Source organism: Impatiens glandulifera, chromosome 4 (assembly GCF_907164915.1).
Source record: "Impatiens glandulifera chromosome 4, dImpGla2.1, whole genome shotgun sequence".
NCBI classification, from domain to species: Eukaryota; Viridiplantae; Streptophyta; class Magnoliopsida; order Ericales; family Balsaminaceae; genus Impatiens; species Impatiens glandulifera.
The window spans coordinates 48,267,543-48,285,816 of record NC_061865.1 but is presented as its reverse complement, the minus strand read 5'-3'; the positions used below and the strand labels follow the sequence as shown (position 1 = coordinate 48,285,816).

Sequence of the window (18,274 nt, the reverse complement as noted above, 5' to 3'; positions counted from 1 at the left end):
ACTTAGTCTTTCTTAACTTCTCCTCTTTTCATGAATCTTTTAACGTTGAACTTAATCTTATCGACTTTTCACATTTTCTGAATTCCATGTGAATAACATGAACGCCTATGAATCTATATGTAAGCACACGTAAAATGTAAACACATAAGTTTGAAAGCTTCGTGACATGGCTTTGTTGCTCGACAGGACGAGACGAGACAACGACTTGACATAATTGTCTTTTTGGCTTTTTGTTCTAAAGTTAGGAGTGACTTAAGAGAGGGTTGTTCCACCGACAAGGATACTATCCCAAAAGAAATCTCTCGATGTAAGAGGAGCTCTCAATTTGACGTACCCCTCACCTCTATTTCAAAATCCCTCATTTTCAATAGTAGGGGATATTTGAAAAGAAGAGAGGGTTAATACGGGTTTTTTCCTCAACCCACAAATCACACAAAGCCTCAAATACGGGGATAGATTTTCATTCTTTATTGACAATCCTAGCACGTAATCAATAGATGTATAGGCTTCGTCCAACGACGTATACCTTATATTATCTTCACATTGGATCCCCATAGCTCATGCACATTAAGAAAACAAAAATCTGGGTCTTTAATACCCGTATAAGTGTAAGATATATTTTTTATAAAAATGAATGATCAAAATATTATTTTGAAGTTAATCATCAAAAGTCTCTAGTAGAGTCACTAGAAAATTGTACGCGTTTAAAACATCCGCCCTATAAAAATGATTTTTTCAACTTTGAAGAAAAAAATATAAAATATAGATATCTCTTTGAAAATCTTGAAATTAAATCGGGGAATTATTTAAATAGTTTGTGACTAAAAAATCACCACCTAATTTTTTTTTATAAAATTAAGGAAAATAAATTATTATCATGTAAAACAATAACGCCTTTAAAAATATATTCTTTAAGAGTTTGGTGCTTGATTACACGTAAAAAACGGCTTCAGCGCTATGTCTCACATGTCCGTATTTCTAATATTTTGGCCATTTTTAAAAACATTTTACACTTATTTTATCCTGTTATTTGTCAATTTCTTTCCTATCTAAAATATTAATATTAAATCTAAAGGTAATACTTATTAAATATAGTAACGAATAATAATAATAATAAAATTATTTAGAAATAAATAAATAAACTAAAAAAAGAAATAAGAAAATAAAGGGAATTAAAATTTATTATATTCATAAATTAGTTTTATGATTATTAATAAATCAACCAACCGATTTTATTTTTGATTTTTTATAAAATGATTAAAGATATTTAAATTTAAAAATTAAATAAAAATAAAACATACATAGATAGATAATTTGTATATTCTTTTGGGTTGTCATTCTTAGCTAAAGCTTGAGAACAACGACTATTTTTTCAATCTTAAAATTTAAATTTAAATATTTTTAATATAAAGTTAATAAATAAATTTAATTCATAAAAAAGAAGAAAAAAATTTAACACATATTATTATTGAATTTTAATTAACAATTTAAATTTAAAAAAATTAAACTGTAAATGAAATAACTCAAACTAAATAGGAAATTAAAATTTATAGATTAAATTAAGATAAGACAAAATGAGAGTTAAAGACTTACAATGAGCTTAAGTGTTTACTAAAATTTTTTCCTAAAATGCTAGAAGCTTCTTAAAAAGATAAGAAACTCTCAAACAACCTTACACACACATAAAAAGAAAAAAGAAACTCTCAAACAACTTTTTTTTCTCTTTTTTTTTCTCCTTTATTTTCTTGCTCTTCTTTTTTTCTCCTTTTTATTGATGGCGCTGCTTTGTTGTCTTATATTTATAGTGGTCTCTTACTCCTTCACGAGGTAATTTACAGAAAGAAATAGATGAATATGGACTCAAGAAATAGTCACCAATACTATTGAAGGGTATGAGTAGTAAACGACCTATCAAAGATTGAGAGTATTATTCAGATTACAAAAATTCTAGATGACAATTTCGACTTAGCTAAATAGATTGTGACACCGAATAAATCGCAACTTTAACTCAAATATGAATGGTGAAATAGAAACAAGACACCATATAATACTTGGATAAAAAGCCGAGAAGGGATATGAAAAATGACTTTTCAATTTCTCTAGTATTTTTAAAAAAAAAATTGAAAATACAATTTAACATGTATATTTATATAAATTTTCAATAATTATTTAGTATACCTTATGATACTACTAAAAATAATAATATATTTATATATATTTAACATTTTTATTAAAAACACAAATATATTATATGCATATATTTTTAAAATTTATTATTTTATAATTTTATAATTTATAAATGTTAATTATATTAAAATGTATATTAAATAATAAATTAAAAAATATATAACCTCTTAATTTAAATTATTTTCTCCTATTAATAAATAAAAATATATGTAATAAAAGAAAGTTATAAAATCAGGCCACCTATTAAGTTTGTTGTGTTGTTGTCATAAAATATAGGACACGTGTAAGAAATTTATCTATGAATCATTTACATTTTCAAAATTTAAAAGACATCTCATATACATTGAAGAGGTGCCAAGAAAGCAAAAAAATTCACGGCTCTCATATACATTGAAGAGGTGCAAAGAAAGCAAAAAATTCACGGCTCTAATAATTCAATCTTATTTTATATTAAATATGAACCATCTTGTTTGCAGTACATTAAAAATATATATACTTAATTTTTATAACCCTTCCATTTCTTCACATCTTTATTTGTGCTGGAAAATCCAAATAAAGTTAATTGGATGGGAAGTAAGTCTTTCCAATCTTTTCAATATGTTATGGTAAGTTGTTGGACACTAATTTTTTATATTCTAATTTATAATTTTAAAATTATTTTGAATCAATATTTAATTTTTTAAATAAATTATACATGGGCTCAATAGAAAAGATTAAAATAAATTATTAATTTAAAAACATTGTTTATCAAGTAAGTTCTAGAGTACTATTTTAAAATAAATAAAATAAAATAGTAAAATAAAATAAAATAAAATAAATGAATTATTCATATGAATAATATGCCTAATAATAGTATTAATAAAATGTGTTTTTGGGTATGGCGGGAAATAATAAAAATTAAAAATTAAAAATTAAAATTTTGTGGTAGAAGGACTGTCGGAAACCGTTTTGGGCGGCGTGTGAAAGTCGAGCAAGACAAGATAAGAACGTTTCGACAATGACCGACAAGGGACGGTCAAGGCAATCAATCAACGTGCATGAGCGAGTCAACTAGGCGTTGTCCTGATCAAAACGTCTAACTGACATGTTGTACAAGGTATAAAAAACTCACAAAAAGTTGGGAAATTTTATATAAGATTCAAGTGATACAATCTGAATTACTCTTTATACTTGTACGTATAAGGAAAAACTCTTAACCTACTAATTTAATCAAACTTATTACATACATTTCATTTCCTTCAACAATACAGACCTTTTATTTCCCTCATTATTACAGACCTTCCATTTTCCACATTATTGCAGATCTTTTATTTCTTTGTAGTAGTAAGAAGTAATGCAGCATCTTCTCCCTTAGTATTGGCGTGGTTCGAGATCACGTACACCGAGCAAGTTTCGCATCATCACTAGTCTTGATGTTGGCAAGGCCTTCGTAAGTATGTCGGCTTTCTATTCATCCATTCGAAGAAACTTTACATTGATTTGACTTCCTTCAACAAACTCTCGAATGAAATGATACTTTGTGTCGATGTGTTTTCTACGACTGTTAAAATCTGGATTATTTTATGAGTGTAAGTGCGGACTTGTTATCAACGTAGAGTTTCGCTGCCTTAGATTTTGAACCACTTAATTCGAAAAACAATGATTTTAACCAAAGTTCCATACACGTTGTCGTTGCTACAACCATGAAATCTACTTCACATGTGAACAGTGCCACTAACTTCTGTTTCTGGGAGTTCCACGAAACAAGACTATCATTGATGTAAAAGGTCATGCCCCCTAATACTTTTCCGGTCATCTAAGTCACATGCGAGATCATTGTCAGAGTATCCCATTATTTCCTCGTCACCATCTCCTTTTCAAAACACTAGACCTAAGTGTATACTGCCTTGAAGATATTGAAGCACCTGCTTCACTGCCTTGTGATGTATCTCAGTTGGCATCTCAATGAATCTGCTAGTAACACCAACATCATAAGAAAGATATGTCCTTGTATGAAGGAGATAGCATAGACAAACAATGACTCTTCGATATTCAGTTGCATCAATCGGTTGTCCTTCGGAATCCTTATGGAGTTGAGCCCTATGCTCCATTGGGGCCTCTCTTGAATTGCAATCAAGCATTCCAATTGGTTCAAAACCCCTTTTGCATATGTTGTCTTCTTGATCGAGATACCTCCTTCGAAGTAAGCTACCTCAATTCCAAGGTAGTACAAAAGCAATCCAAGATCACTCATCTCGAACTCCCCCATCATTTGATTCTTGAAGAATTCGACATCCTTTGTATGTTCACTTGTTAAAATGAGAATCTCTTCGTAACTTTGAAGGACTGATAACTCTTTTCATTTTGTCAATCCCATGTTACACTTTCTTCGAACACAACATCATGGCTCTCATGGATCTTGCCATTTTGTGGTTCGAACAACCAATGTTTGTTTCTTCTTTCTTCGACACCAAAATAGACAAACGATTGGCTTCTTTCGTCTAACTTTTATAGATAGGGAGTTATCACCTTGGCGTGCACAATACACCAATCACACGTATGTGTGCTAAGTGCTGCTTCATTCCAGTCCACATCTCAAACGGGATTTTGTCTCAAACAACTTTGGTTAAAATGCGATTGAGAAGATAAATTACATGACGAACTACCTCCTCCCAATATTTGCTCCGGACTTTCATGCTTTTGAGTAATCACCTAGTCATGGCCATCATTGTTCGATTGCGCCTCTCCACCACACCATTTTGTTGAGGAGAGTATGGTGCGATGAATTTTCGTTCTATCCCTACTTCTTCACACAACTTTGTGAACTCCCTCAAAAATAATTCACCTCCTCGATCCTAATGAAGGACTTTTATTTGATGTTCCGTCATATTCTCGACCAATTGTTTCGTCCTTTTAAACAAAGAGCATGCTTCGTCCTTTGTTTTTAACATATGGAGCCACATCCACTTGAAAATATCATCAACAATCAGCATGAAATATCAATTTTCTCCTGGGTCGTTGGCGTGATTGGCCCACATAAGTTAATGTACAACAATTCGAGTGGCTTTTTCGCTCAAAACTTGGCTTTTAGAGCAAACGATTGTCTCGTTTGTTTTACAACTAGGCATGTTCGACAAAGTTGTTTTGGAGGAGAAATTTGCAGAACACTAGTAGTCATTCCTTTATTCACAAGGAACTTTCGTGCTTGGAAGTTAACATGACCGAGGAGAGCATGCTATAACCATGTTGGATCTTCATGATTAGCTAATTTTTTCATGTTCAAGTTAATTTGATATAGTCGATTATCAGTTCGTCTCACTTTCATGATAAGGCATGAAAGATTGTTAGAGAATACTTCAAGCTTTTCATAGTCCATCACCACCATGTGACCTGTCTTGGTATGTTGCCCGAGACTCACCAGATTACTATGTAAAGAAGGATGGTAAGAAACTCCCTCGAGAAGTCACTAATCTCCATTTTTGCATTCGAACATGATAAAACCTTTTCCAAAAATTTGTACTTTTGAACCATCTTCGAACTTCACCTTCCTGGTGACTACCTCGTCTAGTTCAAAGAACTTCTCTTTATCATCAATCATGTGATTTTTAGCGTCGTTGTCCAAGAACTAAACATCTCATGATTTCTCGTTGTTCTTTGCTCCTTAGGTTTCTAGAGCCAGCTTCATTTTATTCAGCGTGACAATATTAATTGGAGGTATCTCCTCCGAGATTACCACAATAAATGTTGGTCTGACGTTGTCCGTGTGGATAAGGTGTGCTACCTTGTTCTTCTTTGCTCGACATTGTGTTGAGTAATGTCACATCTCGTTGCAATTAAAACAAAGAATGTGACTTTTGTCTCGAGGAGCTCCACGTCCACCCGAACCACCTTCTTTGTATTTATGAGGCGGTGCTCCTTGACCTCCTCTCCCTTGGACTCTACATGTGCCTCAGGTTCTACCTTCTCAACCACAAGTCCCACCATATATGGAATACACTTCCAACAAGTCTTTCTCAACCTTTTTAAACCGTGCCTTCCACTCTTCTTGAGTGAGTAGGACTTGTCCTTCGCTTCCTCCAAAGCTTGTACTTTTTTTTTGCGTGTGCGCTCCTGAAGGATTTTAGCCTTCCAACTACTTCCTTGAATGTTAACATCTTGAGATCGTAAAACTGCTTGATGCCGGATACCACACCGATAAACCTTTTTGGCATGGTGTCGAAGAGCTTATTTACTAACGCAACATCATCGAGTGTTTCTCCATGGCTCGAGTACCTGACCGATATGGATGCGAGACGGCCAGTATATCGATTGAGCTACTCACTATCGTTAATCTACATCATATCGAACTCACTCTTTAATGTCTGCAATCGTGCATTCTTCATTCGGTCTACGTCGATGAACCTCCTCTTAAGACAGTCCCACACTTCCTTCATTGTCTTCTTATTTTCCACCTACATGAGAAGATTCTCCGAAAGTGATTATAGAAGATGTGATATTTCCTTCTTATCGAGTCGGGCATCAATCTCTGTGTTTGATTCTGGCTCTACTTCCTCCCACACTCCTTTCTCCTCCATCATAGCCTGCACATGAATCACCTAACTGTGTAGTTAGGTGTGTGTTAGCTGTGGATAGTGGAATATGCCATTATTTTGTTGCGCCCTTGATAATTTTAGACATGCCCTTGATGCTCTAATACATATTGTTGGCCTAGGTACAAAAATCTCACAAGAAGTTGGGGAAATTTTATATGAGATTTTCAAGTAATACAATCTGAATTACTTTTACTATTTATATGATAAGGAAAAATTCTTAATCTACTAATTTAATCAAACTTATTATAGACTTTCATTTCCCTCATTAATGCCGACATTCCATTTCTCATATTATTGTAGATCTTCAATTTTTTACATTATTGTATACCTTTCATTTCTTCGTAGCAGTCAAGAGTAATGAAACATAGCCTCCTATCGCGGATGGAATACCTTCATCGCTAATAGAGCGTATAGCGTTCACTTCGTCTTCTTCAAAGTGGTCGATGATCAAATGAAAAACATCAACCAAAAAGATAAAAGATTCAGAAATAAGAAATTTGTTACGTTGCACCAAATCTCCCGAGCGACGTACCAAGTTGACAACAGGAGGACGGGGAGCATATTGGAATTGTCGAAGAGTTTTTTTTCAATGGTTGTGAGACTAATTTTCCAAAAATAAAAAAGAAAGAAAAAATAAAATATAAGAATAAAATTAACCTAGGTTGAATTAAAAGGTAAGACCAAAGTCATTCAATAAAAAAGAGATTTGAAAGTCAAGTTAGAGAAACGTGACCAGCAACATGTGCAAGTATGTCATAGGCCTACTTTACCTTTTTTTAATTTAATTATCCTCATGACTAAAGAGTCGCCACCTAATTTATGAAAAATAGGAAATTAAGATAAATGAGTTCGGTGTTTGGTTAGTGTGAAAAAGAGTTTTTTAGACGCTATGTCCCATAAAGCTCTTAAGGACTTTACTAATTAATTTTGGCTGTTTTTTAATGCTACCCTAAGATCACATAAGTCACAAACTTATATAAAATTAAAGTCAACAAAACCCAAATTAAAGCCTAAAACTAGAACAAGACAAGTCTATATGAAAAATAGAGAAAATGAACGTGGTTAACCTCCACGGTCGCAAAACCTGATTTTTAGCAGAGGTGTGAACCCAACTCGGTCGCGGGTGGAGAAAAGAAGATCCCGCCTAAGTCTTGGTCCCCCTCTTGGTCGTATTCAACATCCTTGGTCGAGCATCGTGTAGCAGCATCGGTCTTCGGTCCCCAATAGCAAGCAACATCGGTCATTAGTCCTAGGTTAGCATTGGGTGCTGAAACATGACCAACAACAAGTGCAAGTTCTAGATCCTAGGTTAACATCGGGTGCAGAAATGTGACCAGCAACATGTGTACATTCTCGGACCTAGGTGTGCATCGGGTCTCCATCGGGTCTAGAAATGTAGCCCTAAGAGGCTAACCAAAGGATGCCGAAAAACAAAAAACCTATATATATATATATATAGGTCTAAGGTGCAAGAAAACATAACCTAGGGTTTCAATCACTCGGTCGGATGGAAACCTACATCAGCAGCCCTCGGGTGAAGATTTTGGGTGAAGATTTTGCAGCATCTGTTGGGTCTGATTTATCGGTCCTAAGCGTCAGGAGAACTAGCCCAGGCATAGAGCTAGGCTAGTTTTCTCGTTCATGTGTGTAGCAACATCCGGAAGCGTTGGAAGCCTCAAGAAATGCGTCGGTCTTCGCGTGTAGAAATGCTCCTCGGTCGACTGGTATTCGCGCGTGCTCTAGGGTGACTATTTCTCGGTCGAATGACTTTGCATACACATTAGTAATACATGTATATACATTTATATAAACAAAAATCTCAGATCTAACATTCATAAAATTAAAAATCTAAGCTAATAATCAAAGAAGATTTATTTTATTTTTTTAGGTTAGATTTTGGTTACTTTGAAGATTTTTAGCCAAGTATGCTTAGATCATCATTAAACTAATGAGTTTTCAAAAGTCAAAGGTTTTAACATTTGTTTAAACCATTTAAGCTTTAAATTTTCCAAGTTCAAAACAGATCCATGGAGGGTTAGGCAAAAAGTATCTAAATTAGCCTTGATTTTTAAAAGCTTTCGATTTTGATTTTGATTATTTTAGTTTGTAACTTTCTGTTTTTTTTATTTGTGTTTATTTTTTTCTATCATATTAGATAATAGAAAAAGGCAAAGACGCATCTTTTATTTAATAAACAAAGATAAAAGCAAAGGGAAGTCAAGAAGATTATAAAGATGGTTGCTTTCTTGACTTAGGTGAAATAAAAACCTAAACCCTAAGCAAAACTTGTGACAAATTTGACAAGAAACAATATTTTCTTAGGAGGTTTTCCAAAAGACAACCTAGGGGCGTGAGATTAGAAAAATTGAAGGTTGCTTGCAAGTATACTATGTTATACTATGTTGGTGTTTAAATATGGAAATCACAATGGAAACCCTAAGGCACAAGGCCCAATTAACTACCCTACACTTGGAAAAGAATGTACATTTAAACATGTAAAAGTATTTTAAAATGGAGCATTCTCCAATTTACATGTCACTCATGTCAAGTATTATCCAATAGGATTTAAGATCCTTTTAATAAACTGTGCAATTTGAATATTTAATTCAAAAATGACCAAGTCTTCATGCTCCTTATTCAAGCTCATGTTAGATGCTTCTAGGAACTTCCACCACCTTCCTTGGATGAAATCTTGTGGCCCTTCTTGTAAATTGCATGAAGTCCACACGGTCTCTCCCTTTGCCTACACAATTGTTAAAATAAAAAACAATGATAAAGGAAAACAAAATGATTATACCTTTTTAAAACTAAATAATCTTATTTAACTCTTCATAATCAATACCGCCTCTATCATCTCATATCACTTCATCATCTCCACCATTACCCGCTTAGACCTCCACTACATCACCAAACACTTTAGAATCTTCTTCTACTACTATTATCATTCCTTCAAGAAAACCAACTATTATCATAACAGTTAATGCACCTAAAGTTCTACACATCATATGACCACACGCAACAAAGCACGATCCAGGTCCTCATTAGCTCTCACTACTAGTTCTTCTACTACTACACCTATGTGTTTTACCAAGCTAATAAGGATCAACAATGGCGTCTTACCATGACAAATAAGTATAATTCTCTTATTCATAACAAAATATGGTATCTCATTCCTTGTACCACATCTCATAATCTTGTTGGATGTAAATGGATTTTCAAACTCAAACATAAAGTTCACATGTCTATTGATCAAAATAAAGCACGTATTGTGGGTAAAGGGTTTAATCAACAACAATGTATTGATTATGAAGAGACAGTCAGTCATGTGACAAAACCCACTACTATTCATGTTATTATTTTTCTTTGGCAATATTTTATCAATAGTTCATTCATCAACTTTATATTAGTAATGCATATTGTTCATGGGTCTCTACAAGAAAACGTTTACATGGCACAACTACCTAGTTTTGTCCATCCATATTTTCCTAATCATATTTACAAACTTCACAAATAAATCTACAGACTTAAATAGTCTACTCATTCTTGGTATGATTCTCTCCGGACTGTTCTATTATCTCTTGATTTCATATAATCGAAATTTGACACGGCTCTCTTCATGTATCATGCTTCTCAAATAACCACGTACTCTTTAGTATATGTGAATGATATTATTCTCATTGGAAACACTAAATAATTTATAACAAAAATTATACTTCAATTAAATAAACTATTTCCTATTAAAATTTAAGTCAATTACATTACTTTCTTTGAATGGAAGTCACTCATACTAAAGATGATTTATTTCTTTGTTAATCCAAATATGTTGACGATATTCTCACTCGAGTTGATATGCTTCAATAAAAGTCATTACACACTCTTGTATTTGATGGTTCCTCTCTTTCTAAATATGATGGTGATCCTTTCCCTAATCTGTTTCTCTAACATAGTATAGTAGGGCTCTATAATATTTTATACTCACTCGTCTTGAGTTAGTCTTTGATGTCAATCGAGTTTGTCAATTCATGCAAACTCTCACATCTTCTCATTGGGTAATAGTTAAATGTATTCTTTGATATCTTCGTCATACTCCTCGTCATGGGATCTTTCTTTGTCTAATTTCAAAATTAACTATAGATGCCTACTCTAATGTTGATTGGGAATGATGTCATGATGATCGTCATTCAACAACTGGATTTTTTATTTTTCTAGGTAACAACCTCATTTCTTAGAATTCTAAGAAACAACAAGTAGTTGATCGCTCTAGTACTAAATCTGAATATTGTGCTCTTGCATATACAATTGTTGATCTTTGTTGGATTCAATCTCTACTTAGTGAACTTCGAATTCACTTTATTCTTCCCCAGTTCTACGGTGTGATAATATTGGTGTCGCATTATCAGCTAATCGACCGATATTTTATTCTTGCACAAAACATACCGAAATAGTTTTTCACTTTGTTCAAGAAAATATTGTTCGTAAACAACTACTCATTTAGTATATTCCTACTGAAGATCAAGTGGCTGATATTTTCACCAAATGTCTTGCTTCTCATCGATTTTCTCTTTTACGTAGTAAGCTCGCGGTTTGTGCCACATATTTTCACTTGAAAGGGATAATAAAATATTAAACAAATGAGAGAAAATATTAATTTATCTCTTATTAATTATGATCTACATATTAATTAATTCCTAAGTTTTTTCAAATTAGTTAACTTTTCTATTACTATTATAAATAGATAAGTTATTGTAAAATATTAAACATTTATTCAATAATATTAGTTCAACATTTCTCTTCAAGAACTCAATCATTAGTTCTTGTTTATATTTCACATCTAAAATCAAACTTTACAAGTGGCAAATGATCCATTCGAGAAGGAGCTAAAGCAAACGCGACTAGTTTAGACGCCATTGTTTCACAAGAGAATCATTGATGTTGTCGCTCCTTTAAACAAAAGGAATGCAGCCCCACATACTATTATGGAGTTGATGAACATGGAAGGTTTAACTCACCACAATATTGTGAGTCATCTTTAAAAGTATCGAATGTATTTGATAGGAAATAGACTATCAAACGAGGAACATTGGCCATTAAATAATTTGTTTACATCCACTCTAACGACAGGTAGCTTGTAGTGATTCAATAGGCAATCAAACAACCACAAAAATAAAAATATTGAAAGTAAATTCCGATATCTTATAAAATGTCAAATCCTGTAGCGTTTCCATTCCAAAGGCTTAGAACATGGTCATGCACATATGGATATTTTGATCCTCACCAGAAGTTTGAATGATATTTTTCAAGTGTGATGCTAGAGAGGTTTGAATACTATCCTCATAGTATAGTATGATGCCACATAAAGATCGATCATTAATAATTTTTGCATATTTCCATCACAATGTTGATTTAAACAAAAAAAAATAAGATAATTTATATATATATATATATATATATATATATATATATATATATATATATATATTTTAACGTTTTAACATTATTTCATTAAGAAGCCTAAAAAGTGGGAGGGTTAATAATCAAAACTATACAAACCCTAGTTTTGATTTTAATATGACAAACAAACGACCTAGAAGTTTATGAATGGTAGTTGTCAAACAAATTACAAACATAAATTACAATAAACAAAGACTACAATTTATCTATCTCAACCTGTGTTATCTCCATGTCCGCCTTTTTGACCATATTTCCTTCTTCCGCGTCCCCTTTCTCTCTCGTTCTTCATGAAGGGCGATTGAATTGAGGCAGATGGTGATGCATGTATGCTCTCATTGTTTAATCTCCCTCTATATGAACTCGTACTAATATGATAAAATATATTCTTCTTTTAGATTTTAGGGCTTTTGTCACTACTTTAGTCTTACGTGTTTGAGGATCAATAACATTAGTTTCCTATTCGCTTTTCTCCTCTTCTATAACTTTTCTTTCATCTTCTGCCTCTTCCTCTTCCTTGTTTTTAAGTTTATGTTCTTCAGCATTCCCTATTTCATCAATTTTATTGTGTTCTTCATTATCTGATTCTACCTTACTTTCTTCCTCTACATCATTTCTTTCTCCCTTCTTTGATTCTTCCTTAATTTATTCCTTTGCATTTTTTCCTTGCTGATTGCCTTTAATTAACTTCCCCAATATGCTCTTTGATCCTTACTTCTTATGTTTCATTTTTCTACTTTTTTTCTTCTTGGGCTTTCAGGATTTTCTGCTCTTCCTCAATTGCTTTTGCACATTTAGTGCTAGAATGTTGGAAAGTATAGTAGAAAGCACACGTGTGTGCCCTCCATTAATCTGATATTTCTATGACTGTAGACTTTCATTTCCTTTTAACTACTTTCATGTTCTTTGACATCGTATTATGATGATGCACTTAAATGTTTATTCTAGCAAAGGTAAATTTATTTCCTCCTTCTATAATTGGGTTAATGTATAATGTTTGTTTTCCCATTAAACATGCAAAGTGACTTGGATCTTTTGCATTGTACATGTGTGCTGGAATGTTCCAAAGCTTAAACCATATCTGAGTTGTTTCATTTAGTTTTCTTAGCCGGTTCAATTCTTTAGACCATCTCTCCATCTACATACAGTTGGATCCAATATAAGTATGTTCATGTTTCAGCATATCATTCAAGTTTGATCCCTTATTGAACTACATAAAATAGAGATCATGTATGTTTACAGAAAAAAATTCCAGTTCCTTTTGCTCCCATTATTTTGTTAAGGCTTTCTTGGTGACTGGGAATGATACTTTGTTCTTCCCTATGTAGTTACCAACCACTACATTTTCCCATTTTGTAACACATTTTTTTTACTTCAGTTTGTAGTTTAAATTCAAAAGGAGAATTAAGTACCTCCACTTTTATTTTAACATCGCCCAAGTAGATTTTTCTTTTATAAGCATGATCCTCTACTTTCTTTACTACATTATTTTTTCAAACTTTGTTTACTCTTCAGCTAGAATGCTCCTTATAGTATAGATCCTTATAGTATAGGTCCTTATAGTATAGGTATTTGATTTATGAGACTTCATCAACTCTCTCATTGTTTCAACTAAACAGTTTACTATCTTTCCTCCTCTATTTTTTTGCTGCATTTTTTCAAAATATAATTAACAATAATTGTTTCCTTACCTTTGGTTGCATTTCTGTTTTTTTTTTTAATAATATCTTCAGTAATACTATCAATTTCTTTATAAGTTGTCTCCCCTTAAATCTTCCATCATAAATTATTTTACTTCTTTCTCATTAATGTTTTTCTTTCATTCCATTTTAATGAAGAACACAACTTATTAACCTCTCATAAATTTTCTCATCAATCTTATTAAAATGTCATCTATTTTAAAAATACATAATTAAATTTTTATTATTTATTAATATATTTTTACTTAAAAAATTCACATTTTAAAATTTTATAAAAAATAAAATTATTTAAATAAACTATTAATTTATTCAAATAAACTCAGTAAACAACATTTTCTATTATAAAATGGACACATGACATGTTTATTATAAAAGACATTTGTTATTTATCTTTGCAAAGTAATATAGACAAATGTATATATTAATACTATTTTAATAGACACTCTCACACAACATTGTAATATATCTTTATTCTTATTTAAATTTCTTTATGTAAATTTTAACATTTATTTTTTTCCTTTATATTTTTATATATCCTTATGTATGTATCTCACCAATATATATCTTTCTATAATTTTACTATAGAATCCTAGTTTATATTATATTTTTCATCATCTTAACTTGAAAACAAATATATTTTTTGCCTGTGAATTTATAAATACAAATGAACAACACAAAAAAAAAATGAGAAACTAGTAATTGAATAGGAGAAAGATCTTCTTACCATTATATTGGAGCCCAATATTAATATCTAGGAGCCCTATATTAGACATCAATTGAAGTTCAGAATCATCACACAATTATTTTGATCCTAATCACCTTTATTAAAATCTAATTAAAATAAAATTTATATAAACAAAAATAATATTATATATTTCAAAATTATTATTTAACAGATGTAATATATATATATATATATAACATATAATATGTGTTAAATATAATATTTATTTTAGTATGTATATTATTTAAAATAAAAAGTATGAAAATTATAATATATATTTAATATAATAGTATTTTTATAAATGCACATATATTGTATATTTTATTATATATTTAAAAATATGTATCAACCCTATTATTTTAAAAACAAATTAATTATAATAAAATCTATATAAAATATAAAAAATAAAATAAAACTTCTAATATTCAATATATATTTTATTAATGTATAATTTTATAATTTAAAAATATTATTCATTATAAAATATATTTAACATAAAATAAAATAATAAAACTTATATTACCTATAAAGTTAAGTTTTTTTTCATTTTTATAAATTAAAATAAATAAGGTCTTTTTCTGACTATTGATTTTAATAAACTTTAAAAATAACCTCAATCTAATATTCTCTCATCAATTTTATTAATATATCATATATTTATTTAAGAAAATAATTATTTTAAATTATGTATTAATATATTTTAAATATTTTACCTAAAAAACTCACTTTTTAAAAATTTATAATAAGATTAATCAAATAAACTCATGATTTATTAAATAAATTCAATTGAAAAAGTCTTAAATGATGAAACAACATTTTCTATTATAAACGGAAGTTAACATGTTTATTCTGTATATTTTCTTATAAAAGACACGTGTGTTACAATGATAGTTCAATATTCAAAACTACAACATGGCACATCGGTGGTGCTGAGATCATCTATTACATTAAAGTTTCAAAGTTTCAAGTAATAAAACGATATCGTTTTAGTTTATATTTTTAACACAGTTAAACATCGGTGAACAACTCAACCTCTAAACTCATTCCTCCTTATTTTTTCTCTCTCCCTCAACCCAACCGTCGACTGCATCAGAATAAGCAGCAGTGGAGGTAAGCAGGTAAACACAACAGAGAACTACAGGAAAGTTAGGGTTCCACAAACGCCGATTCAAAGAGCAATCATGAATCCTCTTCTGATATTTATTCGTTGAACATGAATTCAATTAATCTTTAGCCGCCTAAACCCTAAAAGGCCGTAAGAAGATGAATAGATTATAGCTGTATGAAGGTTGTTGGTTTGAAATGATATAGATAATAGAGGATTTGCCAAAAATACTAAGAATAAAAATTATAAGATTGATTCACGATGTGTGTGTGAGAACTGATGAAGTCGAGGATTGGGTTGAGTGAGAGAGATAAAATAAGGAGAAATAAATTTAGGGTTGAGTTGATGCACTGACGTTAAAATATAAACAAAAACGGTGGGGGTGTCGTTTTATGTAACATGGGATCTCAGCCAGGCACGTGTATAAATTTATGCGGCTTGAAGACACAGTTTCCAATGACTTGAACGCAGTCTCTGAATAGCCAATCAAATTTTAATATATCTAGTTCACTTTTAATATTGTTTCATCATGTGTAGATCCATAGTTCATTATATTAAAATGTGAATGATTATTTCAAAACATTTGGGAGATTATTAACCGTCTTTGCATTACCGGAATAAATGCATTTGATTTTGTATATTGTAAAGTAATTGATTTCATTTGACTTAATATAATAAAATATCAACCCAACAAATCTACATGAAATACTTATAATATGAAAATGTTGTTTTATAATATTTGTTTTGGAATGATAAATACCATCAAATGTAATTTGAAATTATAAAAGAGAAAAATAAAAAAAAATTAAATTAAGAAAAAATATTTTTTTTTTATTTTAATTTATATTTTATTATTATGAACTTTTATTTAAAATTATATTATACAAATTTTAAAATATATACTAAAGAGTATAATCTATTTATTACAAATAATACATATATAACTTTTTTTTTAAATTTTTTGTATTTAATGTTTCTTTTATTTTAAAAACAATGTAACATATTTAACATGTTGTAACATATAAATTAATAAGTATTCAATATAATATATATTTTTGAAATATATATTACTTAAAATTATATATATTACCTCTTAATTTAAGTATGTTTATTTGAGAAATGAGTAAAGGAATTATGGTTTGCACAAAATTTTCTCTTTTCTTCAATTCACTGAGTAATGTAGTGACACGTTATTCTCTATTCTATTCTGACATTTTCTCAAATTTCTCCCCTGCCAATTCTTTTTTTTTATCTCATTTTCTGTTATAAATTAAAATAATATCTAATAAAAGAAAATTGTATATCATCTGTATTTATCATTCCAAAACATATATAAAAATAATCCAAATGAATTTTTAGTTATTATATATGCCACGTTATCATCCTCTTTTGTTTTGTTCAATCATATTAGACAAACATATAAGAGCTTGTTTGATTTTGTGTTTTTAAAGATTTTTATTATTTTTTTTAACAATAAAAGAATAATTTATTTGATAATTTTTAAAATTAAAATTTAATAAGAATAAAGTAAGAATATTTAAATTAATAATAATATTATTGATAAATATTGTTTTAGAAAAAGAAATCCCCACCAAAACTCATTAATACTCTTTTTTGTATCAAAAGAGCTCTAAACCGCTTGAATTCAGCAATGATATTTTATTCCTTGTCAGAAGTCATTTAGCAATTGAATATCTATCATATGTAAATTGTATTATTATGTGAGACATTAAAATAATATATTTCTTTATCTTCTCCTCTAAGAAAATAACCCTATTTCATGTATAGTTTCAATCCACAATCCTCATTTTCTCATATTCTTTGATCTAAAGTTGAAAACGAAGTGATGGAATATAACGGAGGCGATGGAACTAGAGATGAGGATCAAGTGAAGATGGAATGGGAAATAGGTCTTCCCACTCCCGACGAGCTAATACCTTTATCTCAGTGCTTGATTCCTCCAGAGCTTGCGTCGGCTTTCGGCATAGTCTCAGAGCCATGCATCGATCAAGCTTCACAAGATACCTTGGTGAGTCTCCGGTCACAGTCACAACCGATGACTTTGTCGAATAATTTCGATTTCAAACTCTTAGAGAATCAAAGGACAAAGAATTGTGTAATTGTGGGAGGAGACGACGTAAATTTTCCAAGTGAGGATGGTTCGGAGTCGATGAAGCGGAGGAAGATACGGAGAATGAATGATCGATCGCGACTAATTTGGACCTCAGAACTTCACAAGAGATTCGTAGATGTGGTGGCTCAGTTAGGTATAAAAGAGGCAGTTCCAATGACTATTATGAAGTTAATGAATGAGGAATGTTTAACTCGCAAGAATGTCTCGAGTCATCTTCAAAAGTATAGAATTTTTATGGTAAAGATGAATGGACTTTCCAACAAGATGAAAGGGTTATCCATCGAAGGGTCTTCTTCAGAGCATTTGTTTGATTTAGTGCCACAGGAGTCCAGTGGACAAGCGGAAATGAATGTTACAAATACACAGCAAATGATGTCAATGACTAGGTTAACCTTAGGTCATTGA

The 18,274-nt window shown here is 30.7% G+C and overlaps 2 protein-coding genes across 2 annotated transcripts; one reads left to right on the top strand and one right to left on the bottom strand.

Moving 5' to 3' along the window:
• Positions 1-3,742: 3,742 nt before the first annotated feature.
• Positions 3,743-6,150, bottom strand: LOC124935289. The gene is made up of 3 exons (XM_047475734.1): positions 5,948-6,150; positions 4,092-4,374; positions 3,743-3,982 (listed from the first exon to the last, which is right to left on the bottom strand). Exons 1-3 carry the CDS (start codon positions 6,148-6,150, stop codon positions 3,743-3,745), a joined length of 726 nt encoding a protein of 241 aa, XP_047331690.1.
• An 11,431-nt stretch (positions 6,151-17,581) lies between these two features.
• On the top strand, positions 17,582-18,274 carry LOC124935288 (transcription factor PCL1-like). The gene has a single exon (XM_047475732.1). It carries the CDS (start codon positions 17,582-17,584, stop codon positions 18,272-18,274), a length of 693 nt encoding a protein of 230 aa, XP_047331688.1.

Bases quoted from the DNA above. Each gene is read 5' to 3' on its own strand.
- LOC124935289 (XM_047475734.1), bottom strand. From the start codon at position 6,150: ATGGTGGGACTTGTGGTTGAGAAGGTAGAACCTGAGGCACATGTAGAG. The intron at 4,375-5,947 runs GTAGCACACCTT...GAATTGAGGTAG, and splicing joins GTCGAGCAAAGAAGAACAAG to CTTACTTCGAAGGAGGTATC. The intron at 3,983-4,091 runs GTGCTTCAATAT...CATGTGACTTAG, and splicing joins ATCACAAGGCAGTGAAGCAG to ATGACCGGAAAAGTATTAGG.
- LOC124935288 (XM_047475732.1), top strand. From the start codon at position 17,582: ATGGAATATAACGGAGGCGATGGAACTAGAGATGAGGATCAAGTGAAG.